The sequence below is a fragment of the Ochotona princeps genome, chromosome 19 (assembly GCF_030435755.1).
Source record: "Ochotona princeps isolate mOchPri1 chromosome 19, mOchPri1.hap1, whole genome shotgun sequence".
NCBI classification, from domain to species: Eukaryota; Metazoa; Chordata; class Mammalia; order Lagomorpha; family Ochotonidae; genus Ochotona; species Ochotona princeps.
In genome coordinates, this window is record NC_080850.1 from 24,819,110 (window position 1) to 24,840,479 (window position 21,370).

The 21,370-nt window shown below is 37.3% G+C and overlaps 1 protein-coding gene across 1 annotated transcript; it reads right to left on the reverse strand.

Moving 5' to 3' along the window:
* Positions 1 to 13,044: 13,044 nt before the first annotated feature.
* LOC118760111 (serine protease inhibitor Kazal-type 12-like) lies at positions 13,045 to 20,500 on the reverse strand. Its single transcript, XM_036497057.1, has 4 exons — positions 20,440 to 20,500; positions 18,733 to 18,758; positions 17,627 to 17,754; positions 13,045 to 13,174 (listed from the first exon to the last, which is right to left on the reverse strand). The coding sequence occupies exons 1-4, from the start codon at positions 20,498 to 20,500 to the stop codon at positions 13,045 to 13,047; spliced, it is 345 nt and encodes a 114-aa protein (XP_036352950.1).
* Between the last annotated feature and the right edge of the window lie 870 nt (positions 20,501 to 21,370).

Genomic DNA, 21,370 nt, shown 5'->3' on the forward strand with positions numbered 1-21,370 from the left:
GCTTATTTTCTATTTTGTTATCAGAGCTGACATCACAGATGACAAAATATCCTTTTCCAAAGCAACAGTGAATAGCATTCCAATATTCCTTGCTCATTCTTGCACAGCATTTATATTGTTTCCAAATCTTATTTCTTGTGTAATGCTGCAGTGAAAGTGACAGTGCAGATATCCCTTTGATAGACATTTTATTAAAGCTTTATTTATTTTTATTGGAAAGTCAGATGTACAGAGAGGACGAGAGACAGAGAGAAATATCTTTCATCTGATGATTCATTCCCCAAGTGACTGCAACAGCCAGAGCTGCGCCGATCTGAAGTCAGGACCCAGGAGCTCTTCCAGGTCTCCCTCGTGGGTGCAGGGTCCCAAGGCTTTGGGCTGTCCTGGACTGCTTTCCCAGGCCACAAGCAGGGAGCTGGATGGGAAGCAGGGCTGCCAGGATTAGAACCGGCAACCAAATGGGATCCTGCATGTTCAAGGTGAGGACTTCAGCTGCTAGGCCACAGCGCTGGGTCCTTTGATAGATATAATTTAAAGTCTTTGGGTGTGTGCATGGAGGGCTGATTACTGTTCCCCATGCTAGTTCTAATTCTCAAGAAATCTCCATAGTGGTTTTTTTTTTTAATGTACCAATATGCATTGCTGCCAGTAGTATACCAAATTTTTCTTTTCTCCACATGCCTTGTTAAATGCTCCTTTTCTGCCTTCAAAAGAATAGCTATTACAGTCACTGTGATAGGACATTCCATTGTTGTTTTGGTTTATACTTCCCAAATGATTAATGAGAATTTTTTCAGACCTGCTGGCCATGTTTATGTCTCTAGAGAAGTGTCTAACTTCAGTATTTTGTTTATTTTCTAGTGTAACATTCTGTTACTTAAATGTATAACGGCACTGTAGGTATAGCAAAGGCAGAAAATCTATTAATATACTGGCAAGGTGTATTTAACTGTTTCATTGTGAGTTTTCACTTTCTTTGGGATTAGAGATCATCCTGCAATGTACCTTCACTTCTTGGAATGCTAGACTCCATTTTACATTATTTTTATTTTTTTCCTCCTATGATTATATAATCTCAGATGAACTGCATTTCGATAAAATTGATTATATTTTAATTTGATTATTTCAATGAGCATTGCTTATATATCAACTGAGCTATGCTTTCTACATTTTAGTTGTTGAACTCTATTCAGGGAAGCATAAAGCTTTTGATTATAATGTAAGTTAAATATATTTTATATCACAATAGCAAATAAGACAGTTCTCTCTGACTCTAATGTGCATGTAGTTTTTAAACCTATGAAGAACTTTGGTTCATGTCTTATCATTCTCAAACTTTACTTCTTCCTACTTGGTTCTCCTGGGATTGTTGAACCCATGTGATTAGAAAGCTTTCATGTCTTCTGTGTCTTGGGATCTGTACAAAACAGAGGCAGTAATTGTGCCACCCAAAGGCAGAGCTTTAAGTTGGCTTTCTGAGGATGTCCAGAAAATGTCAGAGTTACAGAAGAAAACATGTTCCATGAAATTAGGAACAGAGCCATACCTCATTTACAGGGTAAAGCATTATTGATCATTGATGTGTTCATCTGAATAACTAAAATTCAAGAAAAAATTCTGTCCTCAACAATGGGGTGAAGAGAAGGTGAATAAATGCTGGAAACAAAAAGAATGCTTTTCAGTGGAAACGTGAGTATATATAAATCAACTCTCTGAGTTCATTACCAGCCTGTATCATCCAGTGAAAGTTGGCTATAATAGAAATGAGGGTGAAATAAAAAACACGTGTCCATTGAATTATATTTTATTTTCTAATTTTGATTTTTGAATAATTGTCATCAACAATAAATGAAGCTCTAAAAATGGAAAATAAATAGGAAGACATGGACTTGGGTAGCGAGGGATGGGCATTTGGTCTGGCGCTTAGGGCAGCACTGGAGATGCCCACATTCCACACTGGAATGCCTGGGAGTTAGTCCCGGCTCCACTTCTGATTCCAGGTTCCTGTTTATAAGTGCGGGCGGTGGGGGGGCGCGGGGCAGTGAATTACGACTCAAGAACTTAGTTTCCTGCTACACAAGTGGGACATTCATATTGATTTCCTGGCTCGTGGCGTCTAAGCCCTAGCTACTATAGGCATACCTGGAGTAAACCAGAGAATGAAAACTTCTTTTCTCTCTCGCTCTCATTTTCAAAGAAACTTTTTAAAATGTTCAGTGGTAGGGCCCAGCATGGTAGCCTAGTGGCTAAAATCCTCACTTTGCATGCTCCAAGATCCCATAATTTTGGCGCCGGTTCTAATTTTGGCAGCCCTGCTTCCCATCCAGCTCCGTGCTTGTGGCCTGGGAAAGCAGTCAAGGATGGCCCAAAGCCTTGGGACCCTGCACCCACGTGGGAGACCTAGAAAAGGCTCCGAGCTGCTGGTTTTCCTGCCATTGCAGTCACTTGGGGAGTGAATCAACAGACGGAAGATCTTTCTCTCTGTTTCTCCTCCTCTCTGTACATCTGACTTTCCAATAAAAATAAAATAAATCTTTAATAAAATGTTGAAGGGTAGTCCTGAGATTCTTTCTCTCAGAATTTGTAAATTGATTGTCTTCTCCCACAAAAGGAGAAACATGAAAGAGGAGACCTGAATTACTGAACTCTGGGAACAAAAGGGCTTCTTGATACTCAAAAGACCAGAGAAAATTAAGAATATAAGAAAAAAAATCTCTGGAGTCGAAGGCTTCTCTGGAACAAATTTTATTTCAGCGGAACAAATGAAAATTATATTGATCCATAAATCATGTCTGATTTAGGCTGACCTGACAAACACCCAGGGGCACCTATTGTTTAAGGAGAGCTGCAAGAGGTTCTGAAGTTCAGGTAATTTCATTTGCATAAGTGATTAGCATTTCCCTTCATGGTTAAGATTCAGTTTTCCTTTACTCAACCTGAAAACACAGGAAAAGAAATAAATTAAGGCCCACATTAAGGGAAAAGGAAGACAATGTAATCATGTAAAAGTCATGTAGGAAAGCAAGCCTGTGTTCGTACAGCTGTCAATGACTGCTTTGAGCATCCCTGTACTCCATGCCAGACCTTTCTCACCTCTGGACCAAGTGTCTTATTTACACTGAACTGATAACTAGAGTCATTTTGACCAGATGTTTGACATGTGTCTGAGCCTTTGTATTACTACCAGAGACACAGCAAGATTTATTGATTTTAGTAGTCGTAACTTCCTATGTATTTAATAGATTCTAGCATTGGTATAATAGGAGAGGAGTTATTCCTACATTTTATCGTTGAATATTCAGAAATTCTGAAGCTGAAGGATCTCTCATCAGATTTACCTGTTTGAACCACATATAATTCTATTTCTTGCATAGAGAATATTAAAATCTGAAGGTTAGAATCGTTCACTTTATATATCTATAGATATCCTTTAGTATTGTTACATTGGTTTAAAATAAAACTTATTAGGCAGCAATAAAGAATCTATGAGCTTTGTAATACTACATCCTTCAATGTATTATACAGATTCATCGTGCAAGCAGCAGGCTTAATGAAAGCAGAAATTTTTCACTGAAAAGTAAATTTACTGCACATAAATTCTTACATAAATCACATTCCTCTGGGAATTAACCAAATTTACCATTCAAGAATTAGGTATCGTTGGTGTCCGTTGCACAAGTCACAGATGAAACGAACAACAGATATACAACAAAACATTTGACCCCCTATTGAACAAGAGTATTCCAAAGACAAATAAATAGAGACTTCTTACCTCTTTGCCTCATTAAAAACGCAGAGATTACCATAGGTTTTTCCATCAGAACCACAGACTGGTTTGTAGACAGACTGACATTTTGTGTTTCTGTTTGGGTTTTTGCTGCTGCTACTGCCAGTCTGTAGTAAAGTAAAAAATAACTAGATAAGGATGGAATAGCCCATTTAATTTAGATGTTCTAATAATACATTTTCATTGCTTATTTATTAACAAAACATACTTGATCAATCATTGTATCAGTCTCTTATATTTAATCCACACAATTGAAAGACTGCATGTGATTCAATTTTTTTAGCTACACATAGATGACAGGCTTGAGATTATAGTGAATTAAATATCTCAGCTATGACACAAGCCCTAAGATATTTTATACAAAATCCTATTTTCTTAAAGAAAGGTTTTTTTGTTTGTTTTTTATTGGAAAGTCAGATTTACAGAGAGAGGGAGAGAGAAAAATCCTCCACCTGCTTGTTCACTCCCCACGTGGCTGCAACAGCCAGAGCCAAGCCAATCTGAAGCCAGGAGATTCCTCCAAATTTCCCATGCAGGTGCAGGGTCCCAGGGCCCTGGACCATCTTCCTCTGCCTTCCCAGACCACAAGTAGAGCAGCTGGGAAGCGAACCAGCGCCCATATGAGATCCTGGTGCATGCCAAGTGAGAATTTTAGCCACTAGGCTACTGTGCCAGGCCCAAAATCCTATTCTTAATGCAGATCAAACTTCCTCCACTTTAATTCTCTGGGGAAAAAAAAGTAAATCCCTCCTCTGATTGAAGACACAATAGTGAGAGAAAAGTCATTACTGGTAATTCAAGAGAACCTGATGTGTATTTCATTTAATTTGGGCTCCAAGAATTTGTAAATAAATGATACTTTCTTCAAGATATTCTGATGTAGTTGAATAAATAGACATTAACTTACAAAGCAATATAGTGGGCTGTATGGTGAATGAAATCATTAGCGTTAGAAATATATTAATGAAAAATCAAAGATCTTCACAGGATATCGAGAGCACATGAGTACAGAGTGACATAAAATGAAACTGAATGGTACATACGAGCCAAATATGAGAAAGTTAAACACCTTGCGTGTAGAAGTTTGGATTTTATGTTCCAGGTAGTGCAAAGCCACTGAAGAATTTTGAGCAGGGTATGAAATATCAGATCCGATTTTGGTTTAGAAATATTGCTTCAGTAGTTTGTAGATAGGTGTAGGCTGTCAATATGAATGACAGTTAAACCTGGCATGGATATGATGCTTCTCCAAGTAGGTGGAGAGATACAGAGAGTGTTTGGGTAGACATTTATAGGGAAGAATTGAGAGAGAGATTAAAAGAGTACAGATGTCACTACTTACGTTACACGTGAGACTAATTTCTCGCTGAGGTAAATGAGGAAAGGCAGACTAATACTAACCTGAATCCCCTTCATGTTGCCTTTTAAAGAGTTGTCTACATTTTGTCTGCCTTCTTGACTGTGAAGAGAGTTGGACATACTTTGTGGGCTTGATGACCCTGGATTCCCCTGCTGGCTAGAGGTCCCTGGCTTCCCTACTTGCGGAACAGACCCAGCATTTCTTTGTTTATTTGAAGTATCCATGTTTCCTTTTTGGTTGGAATCTGCTGAGTTTCTCTGCAAGATCCATGCTTCTGACATGCCAGGCTGATTCAAAACTTCTGGCTTTCCACGTTGAGTAAAATGTCCTGGCTCGTTAGAATATTCCAGGTGTCCTTGCCGATTCACTACCCCAGGTTTTCCTTGTATGTGACTACCTCCTTGTTTATTGGGTTGATTAACTTCATTTTTTTCCTCTACAATCAGCAGAGGTTCTCGATTTTCTCCTAATTTTAAGACATTTGCTTTTGAAAGCTGGGTGGAAGACACTGGATAAAAGAGAACCATAAACACAAAAATCAATTCAATTTCAAAAATTCACGCACTCACCACAATATAGAGTTTGTATTTAATGGCTTCTTGACTTTTTTGAACCAAGCATCAAGATAGAAAATTCCTTATACCCTGAATATTTTAGTTCATCTTTTCTTGACTTCCTAGTAATCATGCAATCATGTTAGCTTGCCCCGTGTTTTAAATTGTAGGAGCTGAATTATTTGAATTGAGCCTTCATCCTGCCCCAAATTATTTTTCAAGATTTTCTAACCTGAACAATATATATTTTCAACTTTATCCACATCCCAGAAAACATTCCCAGTTTTCCAACCTCACTTCATAGTTGAATCATCATAATTTTCCAGACAGAACAGCTGGCAGGCATGGCCCTGTTTTGATCTTCCATGTACTTAAATGCTTTCCGTAACTACCTATCTTTCTTTTTCATGTCCCAAAGGCCAAGCTGTCCCTTCTGCTTTAGAGCATGTTTGCTGTTTCAGTTTTAGGAACACCATCACTATGTAAGATTCTTGCACCAATCATGCACTCTGTGTCTACTTTTCTCCTTCCTTTCCTGATCAAATTACTCATGAGAACAGTAAAAAAAAAAAAAAAACAAAAAAAACACCTGTGACTATGTTTTAAAACCTGCATATCACTACCCATGTATGCTATTAGCTTTTTCAATTTATCTTGGAAGCCCATCATTGTCTCATGAATAAATAAATGTTTTAGAATCTTTTCAGATTCTATAAAGCAATAAATAAATAAAGTGGTTTTTGACCTCAGTTGCATTCTATTTAGTTTTGTGCTTAATGTCTCTTTGCTAGGTTTCTTTCTGCTTGTTTTTGTCTTTCCTTATGCCTTATTTCTCCTATCCAGGTCTCCCACGTGGGTGCAGGGTCCCAAGGCTTTGGGCCGTCCTCGACTGCTTTCCCAGGCCACAAGCAGGAAGCTGGATGGAAGGTGGAGCTGCTGGGACTAGAACCAGCGTCTATATGGGATCCCGGCGCGTTCAAGGTGAGGACTTTAGTCACTAGGCCGCCGCACCGGGCCCCTATCGGCTTCTTAATACAGTTTCCTCAGAGCTTACATTTACTTCTTACAGGTTTCTTTAATATATGTTTCCTACGTATATAACTTTTAAATCATTTCAGTGCAGAAGATTCAAGTTTATATGTATGCTCTCACTTGCATTTGCAATTACTCTGCCTTGTGTTTCCATGAGTAGATCTTGTACTTTCAAGCCAATGTAACTAACCACGAATGCCTCATCAATTTTTATACACTGAACCTGCAGCAGTAAATAACTGTAGGTGGTTAAACCCCAAATACAGATACAGACGTTTAGCAGTGACAACCTTCTTTGATAAACTGTGGTTCTGGGTGAAATCTAAGGGTGTAATCTAGCCATTCATTCAATTTAATAAGAACCATATTAAGAAGTGAGTGTTTAGCCTTGCAGATAAAATGTTTATTAATAATTCAAATCTCATGTCTGAGTACCTGGGCTTCGTAACCAGCTCTAACTCCTAATTCCAGCTCCCTGCTCATGCAGAATCATTGGAAACAGCTGTGGTGATACAAATAATTGAAGCAGTGCCAGGTGGGAGACCTGGAGTAAGTACTCAACATGAATTTAAGGAGGCTGGACTGGGAGAGCGTGTTGAGAGTGAATCCCCGGAGTGCTCACTCTGTCTCTGAAATATATGTTTTAGAGTGATTATTTGTGCTGTAATTTTAGCTAGAGATACAACCAGCTAAGACACTTTTGCCATCTTGCAACTGCGAAGTCTGGTGGTGGATTTAAACATGTAAGTAAAATGTATAATAATGTAATCAATTGTATAATGTGAGAAGGACGCTAGACGATAAAGAATATGACAGCATGTGACAGAAAAAATATGGGTAAAAATCAGAAAGCTGAAAAAGAAAAATGATTTAAACAGAGATAACTATATGCAGGATCTCTCAGCTCTAGGAATGAAATGTTACTGATTAACAGTCATTAACACCAACTGAAAACAGATGCAGATGAAAAGGGAGAAAAATGAATTGACTGAGCTATTAATTATTAAATATTTTAAATTTTTTGGTAGGTGACACAGCAAAGGGAGACAAGCTCAGAAGACGCAAAAAGTAAGTAGTTTAAAGTATGTTTTCCTTTTCTGTCTCAAACAACTCATTTGGCTACTGAGAGCACAATTACATTTACTGGGGTTTTGGTGAATTATACCATGTGTAAGTATATACACAATGATATGTGAATATTTTTTCTTGCGATTAATAGCATACTTTTAGCACTCCTTTATGTCTTGTTTTTCATTGACAATCCTGTGAAGGTTTTGGTTTGCCAATAAGTTCTTTCATTTCATTCCTCAACAGCTGCATGCTGTCCGAAATTACAGGTTTAGCGTATTTGCTAGCCGTCTAGCAACAAGAAGCTACTTTATTTTTCTCATTTGGTATTATAACTAATGAGGCCATGAAAACGCTAATACTGTACTATTTAATGCATGATTAAAATTACAGAATAGAAAGGGTTCAAATTTGGAGATTAATATATTACTTTAGAGCTTGACTGTTTTTTACATCAAAAATGTGAAAAATAATTCTTTAGTTTCTTTCTTGGTTTGCTTGGTTTTATGTATTTTTTGGGCTTTACAAACTCCGTTACATGCTTGTCATTACTTTTCTGTTAATTCTCTTCTCTTTATCTGCTTTCTTTTCTTTACCACTTACCCAGGCAAAGATATATATAGTACCTACCATCATGGAACTATGTACTAGGAAGAGATATTTAACTGTTTGGGTTTATTTTCTACTAAAGTGTGTGTGTTCATATAGTGTATATACATACATATGTATTTCTCTTTTATTCTTGAGTTTTCTTTTTTCATTTCTTAACTCTGTTACAATAGCACCTCTCTATGGCATCTCTGTATAACATTTAATTTTTAATACTAGCACAAGATTGATTTTTCTTAGCATGCTAGCTACCTGTGTTCCTTTGTCGTACTTAACAGTATGAAACAGCTCTTGAGTGCCTCTCAAGAGAATGATACTTATATTACAAAGCATTATGATATTGAAGGTCTTAGTCTTTTATTTTAGCTTACTTTGTTTATAAGATGAAAAGATACAAAAGTAGAGGTTGTTATTTGGAGATAAGCTAGAATCTTTTATTATCATCGACAATATCTTAAGCAATGTCTTAACTTTTATTTTTCAAAGAGTTTGAATAAGAAGTATACAGTTTTACAAGCAGTGTAACTGCACTGAAATCAATAGTAACTTGCTAGTATCAAGTACTGAAGAACTCAAGTAATGGTGACAAATGCTATTACCTGCAAAAGTAATACAAAAATTGTATAAAAAGACATAATTGCTTCATTTTACAAATGAAAAAACTGGGGCTAAAATAGGAAAGCTATTCCAAATCACATAGAAAAGGCCAGGATTTTCAAACACATTTTTATTCTGTATCAAGCCCATAATCACAACGCAAAACCACTGCCTACGGAACATGAGCTTGAATATTTAGAAACTCTCCTAAAGCTTCTAGATTGGATTTATCTTCCCTACCTGATACCTTGCCTTTCCAATTACCTTGCACCTGCTTCTATTCAGCCACACCAAAGTTCACTCTTGTTACACCCGGTCACTACTTTTTTTTGATTTAGCTGTCTGATGATGATTTACTGTTCTAAAATCTTCTCACAAAGCATTCCTAAATCACTCAACACTTCAAATTCTTTTATTTAGAGTTTGAAGGAAGTTCACCGATTGTGACTTTCTTACCTGAGAACATGACCAGGAACATGAAGGATAGGAAAATGGAAACACCCATGGTGGAGTCAGTTGTTTCCAATTTAATTGTAGAATGGAGTTAAGCGTAACTCTTCAGTAGCTGTTCTCCAAATAAACTGTGCTGATAACCACCATGTTATATATTCGCAAAATTCTCCACCCTAATTGCTAAATAGTAGTTCTTAAAAAAAAATTACAGAGTACCTTTCACAGACTGGAAGGTGTGGTTTCTTGAGTGGTCATTTCAAAATTAGCTTCTTGCCCCAACTCCCATAAATTTCTAAACTTTAGTAGAATTCTATCATATGTATTTTCCTTGAAAAAAAAATGGGGAAATTCATCTGGGAAAGTGATAGTTTCAGTTTTCCGTGTTTGTATTGTTAAGAGATGACTTATTTTCAGTTGGTAGCGTTACTGACCATATATGTTTATACTCTCCCATTAGAGCCTCTCAAGACATTTTTTCCTGCCTATGAATTATGTTCTAATTACTTGCCTCAAATTATATTTTAAAAGGAAATAAAATGCGTTAAGTATTGTCATTAGTGATGAATGCATCACGTAGGGAATGATGATGATGTGTTTTGATGAGGTAACAATGGATCTGCTGTTTGAAAATTTCGTGACACTGTCAGCCTCTTTTCTCTAAACAGATGATCATGTGAAAATGACCTTGGAATTTTCACTTGGTCATAAACTCAGTGTTATAGAACAGTTGAATATTGTAGTCAATTCATTTCACTATGTAAGAGAAATTTCAATTAAGGATAGGACTGCAAATGTTAACTTGGATAATGTGAGGTCTGGAAACCATATTGCACAAAACAGGTTGGTGCCAAGAATAAGCCTGAAAAGGGCAGGCTGAGGGATAAATGGTCATTGGCATCTTTCTGAGGCTAGTCATAGAATAGAGAGATTTTATTTGTGTAGTTCTAAATGGCACAACCCATGTAAGGAAGTACAGGGTACATGCCTTTGAGTTCTAGAAACCATCAACCTTGAAAAAGGATGTAAACCAAGACAATTTTTCAACCTTTCTGATTTTCGATCCTCAGATTTAGTACTTTGGGATTGTGTTTAATTTTCTCTTTAGTTTATTTAGGAGTTGATTTTGAAAGTTGTAGTTTCTTTAAACCAGGTTAAAACTTTATGATCAAACAAAAAGTTTTAAAGTTTTCTATAAAGTCTCTGAATGGATTTAGATTGTTATGTTAGAATAATTATGAATCATGATTGAATCATGCATATATGAGCATATGTATGTTTAAGTACCATATATATCAAAAACTCAAGTAGTCTTTCCAAAAATTTAATGAAAGTATCAAACAAATTGAAAGAACTATACAATTAAAGTCTAAATATGTATACCCTGCCAAAATGTAATTAGTATGTTGATATATTTGCCATATGTTACTAGAAACTTCAAAAGTTTAATGGAAAGTAGAATTTAAAAAAATGTGAAAGTCATGCTCAGTGTTTCCTTGATTTACATTTTCTGTGAATTTAAGATCCTGTAAAAGTCTCTCGAAGTAGATAAATTTAGGCAATTATTTCACATCAAGACTCCAAGTAAAACAATACAGAAAATTTTCAAATGGAAAAGGGTCTGTATTATCTGCATTTACATTTTGCTTAAGCAGTTTCTTCTTACATACTTGTTATCTGTCCTATCCATGCTTTCCCAGAATTTCAGTATTGTTGATACTTAAAAATCACATGTATAGATGATAAATAATATTCTGTGTCTTGTATGTCAGCGTATTTAAAGGAAAAGATAAAACCTCAAGGACACTCAGATCCTGAGATCTCAGTGAATGTCCTGAGGAACTAGTTGATGGCATTGTTATGATATTCTTAAAGGTTGTTCTCTTTCTCTTAACATTTTTGTTTTTTATTTTTTAATCTGAGGAGGGGTAGGGAAGGAGGGGGGGAGAGAGAATTAGAATAAATAGTAGGGGCAAAAACTGTTATGGGGGTCATCAGCACTGCTTAGAAGGGTCTGCATTAGCAGAGAGTGGGAGGCAGTTGTCCAGTTCGTGGACTCCATGGTACGGAGCAAGGGCATTTTGCTTGGCACTTTAGCTGCTAGGTCAAACACGTGCCTACCTCTCTCTGACTTCATGTACCTAATCTCCAGATCATTTCAGAGGATCGTTGGAAGTTCAGTTAATGCAACAGTTAACATTAGTTCAGCTTTTCACTTCGCTTTTGATAACAGGACTCTCCCACATTCAGGATCACCTTTCACGTTTAGATGTAGGATCCCAATTCTGGCTGAGAGGAGTCTTGAATGATTCTTATCCTATTCACACATTTAAGAAGGGAAGGATGTGTGTTGCTTATCTTGGACTGGGGTTCTACACCAAGGCTGTGTTTTTCAGTACTTACTGTGCTTAGTAGAAAAAACGGTGGCAATGCAAATAACCTGGGGTGTGTCTTTCTCGTCTTGTTATAGCTGTGCATTTTTGTGAAAATTTCTTTTTTTCCCTGATTCTAAGAATGCCCCCACTGAAGAAGTTAAAGCTTTACTACATGTTTTGGTAGAAAATTTTCTTACCAGCAGTTTAGGGACCTTATTTTAGATCATTCTGCCTCAGGTTGTCTGATTGAATCTCACTTAGCACTGGTCAATGTACCTCAAGAGACGGGAATCCTGAGGTTCCTAACAGCTTCCTCCTGCTAAATACTTTAGCCACCAGCTTCTATTTATTTCTATTCATTCCCCAGACGTAAAAAAAGTGAATGCCATTATGTGTTCCTTGGGCATCAGGAGGTATGAAAAGCCTGAGCACAGTAGAAAGTAGTACTACATAGCCTTTATGAAGTAATTCTTCCATAGACGCAAGTATGTCTGAGTCCAGCCAGACAAATTGAATGTTTGGTCAGCTCTCTGAAATATAATGCAGATTTCATGGGAGACACAAATGCCTCTTAAATTTGGCGTCATGTTATCAAGCTGTGAACGAGAGGCTTGCCAGTCAGTTACCAAATCTCATTAAATACTTTACAAGTATTTTTTTAAAGAAAGGGGTGAAAAGTCTTCCCCTGAGTAGCCACTACCTACCCTACCCTCTAAAATGTCTTAATTGATTTACATAGTTGACTAGTTCAACCAATTCCTCACCCTTTGAATAAATGCATCTATTTCCGAGTTGGGAGGAGGAGGAATGGGGAGAGTGGAAAGGGAAATCTCTGGGCCTGTGGAACTGTATCATGAAAAATAAAAATAAAAATAAATATCTATTTTCAAATACTGAGTCCTGGAAAAGCAGATAACCTGAAATAGATTCTCAGGAAATGCCCGCGTTTGGGATACCAACTTCCTCATTCAAATGCTGAATTTCAAAGTTTATTGAAGTGATAATATATCTGACCTATGAACAATAATGTTTCATTAATGTTAACTATGCCTGTGATGCTAATCTCAGTGTATGAAGAAATTAGGAAAGTGCCACCTTCTACCTTCATGGGAGCTGAACTTCGATGAGGTGAATAGAGAGCAATAGAGTCCAAATATCAGGGTATGAGGTAAGGTGGTTATAATAGTTATTTATTGGCTTACATCCGAGACTTCAATCATGTGGAAATCTTTTAGTATTAAAGTTGGCAAATTCCAGGGAATGATCAGAAATATACCCTTTATCAGATTCAAGTTTACTTTCCGTTACCACCACTACAAGGGAATAGCAGAACTTTCTTAGCCTTTATAAATAAGAGAAAACAATTAATGGTTCTCACCTCATGCTGATCAGAAAATTTTATTTAATCATTAACCTCCATGGTTTTGTTCATGTGTTTTATATGTATTGACATATGAAATACATGAAATCTGTCATATATATATACACACACACACACACACAGAATTCCACACTCCTTCCTCTTTACCATCTCCTTTTATTTTTATTTTAATTTTTGTGATGGAATATGTTCAGCTTACTTTAAAATCACTAATTTAATCATCCACTAAATAAAGAATTCAACAAGTAGTATGTTGAAAGCCCACTGTTCCTTGGGAGTATAGACAAAGACTGTAATCAATAATCAAATCTCAAAATGTTGATTTCACACACACACGTTACTCTGTATTAGCACAAATAAAAGAAAACATGCTTGTCTTTTAGGGGACTGGTTTGTTTGCCAAGCACAATGATCTTCAATTCACCTGCTCTGCCATGAAAGGCAGAGTTTCACTCTTTTTTGGGGGGTGGGGGGGATTAATAGTTTTAATGTAATTTTTTTCATAATTCATTAATTACATTGTATTATGTGACACAGTTTCACTCTTTTTATGGCTGTGTAGTTTTCTATAGTTACAGTTCTAGGAACATAATACTATTTATTATTCCTCCTTCTCTTATTTCTCTTTCTCTTCTTTAATTTTATTTTTGATAATGTTCACATGGCTGACCAGGGTGGGAAGGATCAGGGGTAAGTGGGTGAGACCATTGTTTCCACATGCCCTCTTTCTTCTTCTGGTACCTGGGGGATTGGGGGAGATAAGGCGAGAAGCTGCACCCAGCCTCCCAGCCACCTCAGTATCCAGGGATAGAGAATAGCCACCTGATGTTATCCCTTGGTCTCTCATGTGGAGAGTGTTTTGATGGTTCTGCTCAACTGGTTTTGATAGTTCTGAAATGCTGTCAACCTCACAGATCCAAGGATGATGAAATGGCTGTTGGATGACATAGTTTATCTTAGAGTTTTCATTTGCTCAGAAATTTGCTATTATCACTTTGCTGGGGTAGTTGACCAATGTTCCACCCTCCTTCCTCTACTATTGTACCAGATGCCCTTTGCAGGATTCAATGGACTGCCAAATCCTTCATGTGCATCTGGGTATGACATCCACCGCTCCATCTAAGCCAAAGAAAAGGCCCAGTTCTGACACATGCACTCTATTGTCAGACCACAGGTCCTACCACTCTCCTCATTGTTAGAGTTCTGAGTTTAGTGGTTCTGTTGCGGGGGCATTGCCAAAGAGACCTTGTCTGAGGTGATCCCAGACCTAACTCTTGTGTGTGTCCACCAGTACAGGGTCCGCCTCTGTCCATCGGCCTACACATATATTGGTAGTTACAATTGGAATTAAGAATGGTGGAAGTGGGCACCGTTGTCTTATCTGAGATCTGAAGGGAAATGCTTTCAGCGTTTTGTTGTTATTGAATTCTAGACTGGTTGTTGGTTTGTGACGTATAGTTCTTATGATTTTGAGAAATTTTCTTTTTATACCTAATTTGTGGAGAGGCTTGTTATTTGTTTTGTTTTATTTTGTTTTATCATGAAGAGGTGTTGAATCTTATCAAATGCTTTCTCTGCATTATTGAGATGATCTTACGGTTTTTGCTCTTCATTCTAGTGAGGTGTTTTTTCCTGTTTTTATTTTATTTTTATAATCTTACATAGTTGATTAGGGAACAAAGGGTCAAGGGTTACAGGAAAGTGGGTAAGACAATTGTTTTCACTCTAATATCATCATTTTTTCCCCTGTATCTGGGGTCAGGGGAGAAACAATGGGAGAAACCCCACCCAGCCTCCCATCCATCCCAGGTCCCCGATGTGGGGCATGCTCCAAGGGTCCTGCTCAAGCAGTTTTGATAGTTCAACAGGTCTGAATTGCTGCCAATCTCGCCATTCCAAGCATGATGAAATCTATTCAAAATCCAGTGACTGATATAATCTCTTCATGGTTGAGGTTCTGAGATCAGCAGTTCAGTTGGAGGGATCTCCAAAGAAACTTTGTCTGAGGTGATCCCAGACCTGATTCTTGTGCTTACCAGTACAGGGTCCGGCACCATCCGTCACCCCAATGAGCTTATGCACATGCTGGTCGTTGCAATTGCTGGGTCAGTTCTATTTCCAGCCCTCTCATCCACTTGAACCAATGGGTGTTGCAGTCCAGCCAGGTCCTGCCCCCCTCATACTCATTTGGCCCTCACGCAAATCAGTGGGAGCTGCAGCCTAGTTGGGGTGACTCCCCATAACCTCCGCCAGGCCTTCCCCTTATGCTGGTTCCCATGCATGCCAGTATGTACCATGGACTTGTTCAGTCTGACCCAAATCCCATTTAGCTTTTGTGCCCATGTCAATGGGCATTGAAGCCTAGTTCAACCCAACCAACCCTACTATCCAGCCCACACACATACTGGCAGGTGCCTTTCTGTCTAGCCACCCCTGCCCCTGTCCTGGTTTTCGTGCTCTCCAGTGGGAGTGGTTACCCAAGAGGGAGGTGCCCACTATTTCCCTACTAAGGCCGCTCCCACTCCCTGATTATGCACTTTCCAGGTGGTTCTGTAGTTTAAATTTGACAGATATAGCCCCCAGTGCCAGCTGATGCTGTGGCAAAGCCCAACCAACTCTCACCCACTCTAATTTTTGCTTGCACCAGTCAGAACAGTCAGCCTGACCTGGCTTTTCCCTGATCTAGCTCACATGAGGCGCACAGGTATTGTAGCCCTGCCTGGTCTGGTCTGCCCTCATCCCAACTCCTAGTCAGGTGTTTTACGGTATTTACTGAGTTGTGACTATTGAATCACCCTTGCGTTTCTGAGATAAATACCTCTTGGTTGTGATGTGTGATCTTTTTGATGTAGTTTTGGATTCAATTTGGTAGTATTTTTTTGAGAATCTTTGCATCTATGTTTTTGGGGATATAAATCTGTAGTTTACTTTTCATTACATGTCTGGGTATCAAAATAATTTTGGTTTCATAAAAAAAAATTGGCAGAGTTCCATCCTGTTCAACATTTTAGAATAGTTTTATAGAGTATTGAAGTTACTTCTTTGTATGTTTCATAGTATTTAGTAATAATGTTCTCAGATCCCAGAGTTTGCCTTGGTGGAAGACCTTTGATTACTGTTAGACTTTTTAATAGCCACAGCATATCAAGCTGTACCTCAAGATTTTTACAACTCAAAACTAGAGAAAGTGACAGTATTTTCCGTGGCACATTGTGATAGACTAATAAGGCCAGAAGCAACTATCGCAGAGATCTCAGGTGCCTCAAAACCTGTGTAGGCTCTCTCATAACCTGTGACCAATACTGTCTCACTTTTAAACTAATTTCTAGTGTCATTGTATAAGAAGGCAAGTTCTAGAACAAATTCAATGTGTGCTTTAGGGGAAATGCTTCTAAGTACATCCTATATTAAAAGTTAATTTGTGTCGGTGATGAATGTTTGTTTCCTTGGATCCATCTTTATTTTTCTTGGGTTTACCTGCAACAATGTGAAGAATTGCATATGTTGGAGGGTTCTGGATGGTTCTGGGTTTGACCAGTGTGATAGTATTTTCTGTGTTTCTTTTCAAAATGTGTAATTTCCTTCCAAAATGGTCAAACTAAATCAAACTACATCAAACCTGAATAGATCATCAATCTAGAATATTGCCAATCTAGAATATTGCCAAGATAACTTTATTTAATCTGATTTATTTTATATACAATAACTATTGAGAAATACATTGCAGAGAATAGTGGATAACATGGAGTGACATTTCTGATGCCAAATCAATAGGAGATGCTTCCAGCATTGCAACATTAGAAGAGTCAACATTTCCCATTGTGTTTGAAACCGAGTTTTCCTTTTCTTTCCCTGAAAGGAAGAAATGGTATTCAGATGAATAGAGAAGAAACGTATTTATCCTATGGTGGGGGGAAACTTGGGAAAGGTACTTAATAGTTTCTAAGTGTCAGTTTGTTGGGGATAATATTATTCCATGTAGGAGTTATCTGTGGGGCTGCCATTGTAGAATAGTAAGTAAAGCTTTTGCCTGCAATGCTGCATTCCTACATGGGCACCGTTTTGTCTCAGTTGCTCCACTTCTGATCTGCTTCCATGCTGTTGGCGTGGGAAAGCAGTAGAAGATGGCCCAAGCTTTTGAGCCCCTGCCACTCACATGGGGGAGTCCCAGATGAAGTTCCTGGCTTCAGTGTGGCCTATCCATGGCAGTTGAGGCTATTTGAGGAGTGAATCAGCAGATGGAAGACCTCTCGACCTCCCTCTTTATATAGCTTTTAGTAAGAAACCAATCTTTCAAAAAAGGCCACCATGTGTAAAATGAATAGCATCAGAAACTCTTAAGATAATATCCCTGATTACACAGCACTGAATCAAACTAAAATTGCTCTCCCTCTTGTTGCTCCGTGTGCTTACATAGCTGCTTTGCAGAATTCACAAGGATTTGGGTAAGTTTGTCCATCAGTGCCACACACAGGGGTAGAAGTCTTTGTGCAGGACTCTCTACCTGTTGCTGATGTCTTCATATAATTGCTGCAAAAAGCCTGTAATGTAAATGAGGTGTTTTTAGTTCATGAAGATCAACATTATTTGCTCTCTTTAATAACACTCCCTTTAATAATGCAAAAGAGACATAAGTGTTTAGAAGTTCCTTTAAAAAGCTTAACATTCCAGTTAAGATACTTGTTAAAAACATGCATTCTCATCACCTAGAGATGCCCTTTCTCTATATATTTTTTATTCTGTCTTCCATCTCTTCGCTATGTATTGTTCCAAAATAGAAAATTAAAAGTAAAATCAGAGTATAGATCTTCTCTTTATTCTGTATCAGTTATTTTTCTACACTATTCACATTCTAAACAGTAAAATTTGGTAACATAATATTCTATCACAAAGATATACTTTCTACATTTCTAATCCTTTATTAGATTTAAATCTAGCAATGTCTTAAATCCTGAAACTTGCAAATTTAATTACAGCTCATTTTCTTTAGCATTTTATGTATTGGAGATTGTGCATTTTATGTAAATAAATTAATATAATTGCTAATTAAATTCTATTAGCTGAATATTGATTAACCTAGATACAATCTTTGCACATAGTACCTGGATTCATTCAGATCTTGGTAGCCTGGTACAGTCTGAGCTTATGCTTATTTTTCTTACGTATAATATGTATCACTGTTATCCTCAACATTATCCTAGTTTAGAAAAGAAGTACTATTTGTTTCACATTTTATAAAAATGTACAGATTTTGACTCATATAAACTTCTAATATAGAAATGTGATAAATGGTTACTTCAACACAATAGGAAGCATTTTTCAAGTCCTTGAATACTATGTTTCTGCACCAATGATGACACTTTTTAGAACAGTGTACTGCATAATCATTTTACCTCCTCTATGAGGCAGCCAAAAAGAGCTCAGCGCTAAATGGAACAGCCACAGTGCCTCTCAACCTAGGATCACATTTGCCAAAGACCTGTGGGATAATTTCAACTCATGAACAAGAAAAGACATACCTGAGACCCTCCTTGACTTACAGCCACTGTAAGGAGAGAACAGACACGAATAAATCACAACAGCTCTGAAGTTTAGAATTACAGTAGAGCTTTCAGATCTTCTGTTAACAACTGTCTTGCTTTATGCATAAGAACCAAGGCCCAGAGAGAAAAAAAAAAGCTTATTAAACACACTTCCCACGTTTGTGATCTGCACAACTGAGCAAGAAGAGATCAAGTTTCACACGATTGGAAAGGGCTTTGTCTCTGTGTTTGCTATTTATGTGACTGCCATCCTGTCATGTTTTGTACTTCTCTAAGGTATACTTGCAACTAGGGATTCTACTGAAAGACAAAGAAGCAAAATTTTGGATCTAGTATTTTGCAGAGGAATATGCTGAATTAAGAACTTGACAATTCCACAACCTCAGGCTGTTTGGTGAAAAGATTATCAAGATAATTTGTGAACAATAGCAATTCAAAATAATTTTGAGAGCATTGAAAAAAATCATTTAATACCAATGTCAGTAAACCAATAATATCCCTCACCTACTAGATCTCTGTATTTTAATCATTGTACAATATGTTTACTTTAAGTCATGCTACTAAGACTGGGGCAGGTAACTTGCATGACATACAGCAAAGAATCAAGCCTTGGTCTTCGACTCAAAGCCAGTATACCGAAGCCTAACCTCTCAATGAAAGCTGTCTTAGAGCATAGGTTTCACCTGTGCTCTTTGCACGTGATGAAATAGTAGCCAGAGGACAGGAGTGATGTGTCCAGTATGTTAGCAGATAATAGCAGAATGATTGAAAACCAAAGCTCAGCATTTCAATCTTGGCCTCTTCCTACTACTTGCAGTCTTGCTCTGCCGGCTACCTTGATTGACCAATCTATCCATCTGTTTTATCTAACATCTATAGCTAGCTTGTACCATCATCTTTCTCTATCACGTATTTATCCCCTCTTCTCCCTTTCCCACTCCTTTCCTACCTCCCCAAAGCAATTTCTTCCCTCTCACCCTTACATATTTATTCTCTCTCTCTCTCTCTCTCTCTCTTCCATTTAAGCAAAAAAAAAAAAAAAAAAAAAAAGAATGACTCAGCTTCCATAAAGTGAGAGTCTCAGAAAATTCTGACAAGAGAAGGGGAAATATAAATGAGAGTTCATTTTAATCTAAACTTCTGTAGTTTATTTCTAAATTCCTAACAATTGTGGCTTGCTGGGAGGAAGCCTGTTGGATTGGGTCTTCTAGATCAGCTACTTGGGACCCATATGATCTAGAAAAGGCCTTCTCATCTAATGAGATTTAACACTGTAGAATCCTAGAAAACCATCTCTTCCATAGAATTATGGTGAAAATCAAAATAGCTAATTTTTAAACAATTTCATTCTAAATTAAAAGTGGGATGGGTTGTCACCATAATTAACCATTCCTATCAGCATAATTTTATATTTATATGTACTTAATATATGGTATATATATATTATCATATCTATAACACACATATTATATATAATTATATATCATAATGTGGATCAGGCTGGTCCAGAATCCCATTTAGCATGCATCTATATCTAAATCTAAATCTATATCTAGAGATAAATACAGATGAGAATACATATTTCTATATAACATTTTCTCATATGTAAATGAAAAATATATGTGGAATATTATGTATAATCATACATATACAAAACAGAATGTATGGACACATAGAACTTACCTGCAGAGATGAACAGATAGGCCATACTAATCAAGAGCAGAAGAGTGCTTGATGACTTCATGGTCAGTGAGGTTGGTTAGCTCTGTAGAAAAGTATGATAATAGAGTTCACTACTGTGGACGTTCTGGAGGTTGTATTTATAGCTGCAATCATATGCATGAATTTAAGTGCCTGTACATTTTTCAGTCAGCTATTCGCCACCCTGATTATGCAATTTGGTTTCTGGTGTTCCTAGACTCTTGGGAAACAAAGCTTACTTCAGAACTTTTTCAAATCCTAAGGAACAGTGCTTGAAAATGGAGTTTAGATGGAATGAAATCTACTACAAATAATACACTCCAGAATTTCCTATGTTTAGTAAAGGGGGATGATTTCAATCTAATCAGTTTCTTTCAGTTTTCACGTTTGGGATATATCTGTGTCCGAGCCTTGAGGTCAAGAAGCTCTTTTGTGACAGTGACCTGCTGGACAGTCTGCGCGATTAGTACATAATATTATGAAGGCTTGGTGTCACCACTACCAGAAAAATAAAAATGCTGATGTGAGAGAATTTGCCAGAGTAACTGCATACCCTGAAATGCTCATTGAATTGGAAACTAGACATTCAAGGTGGTTATGAAGTACAAACCTGTTTCTTTGAACTGTTCACTCTTGGCCTATATCTGATGGTTCTTGCTTCGTATTTTTAATTTCAATAAGTATTTCAGGGGAATATTTTAGTCATTGTCTCTATCACCCCTTCCTTCCTTGCTTAGCATTTGCTCCAAATTGTTTCCTCAGTCTCAAAAATTCCTGGCCCAGAAACTCGAATGGCTGCTTTCTTCCTTCCAAAATATCAGCTAAAATATAATCTAGTCAGTTTTTTATTTTCCCTACAGAATAAACACATCCCAACTCAGATCAAAATGTTTTATGATCTTAAGTCCTTCCC

Excerpts from the sequence above, each read along its gene's own strand:
- LOC118760111 (XM_036497057.1), bottom strand. The coding sequence starts at position 20,500 with ATGAAGTCATCAAGCACTCTTCTGCTCTTGATTAGTATGGCCTATCTG. Across the intron at positions 17,755-18,732 it reads TAAGTCAAGGAGGGTCTCAG|GCTTTTTGCAGCAATTATAT; the intron begins GTATGTCTTTTC and ends TTTACATTACAG. Across the intron at positions 13,175-17,626 it reads GAATTCTGCAAAGCAGCTAT|GCTAAGAAAGTTCTGCTATT; the intron begins GTAAGCACACGG and ends TTATTTATAAAG.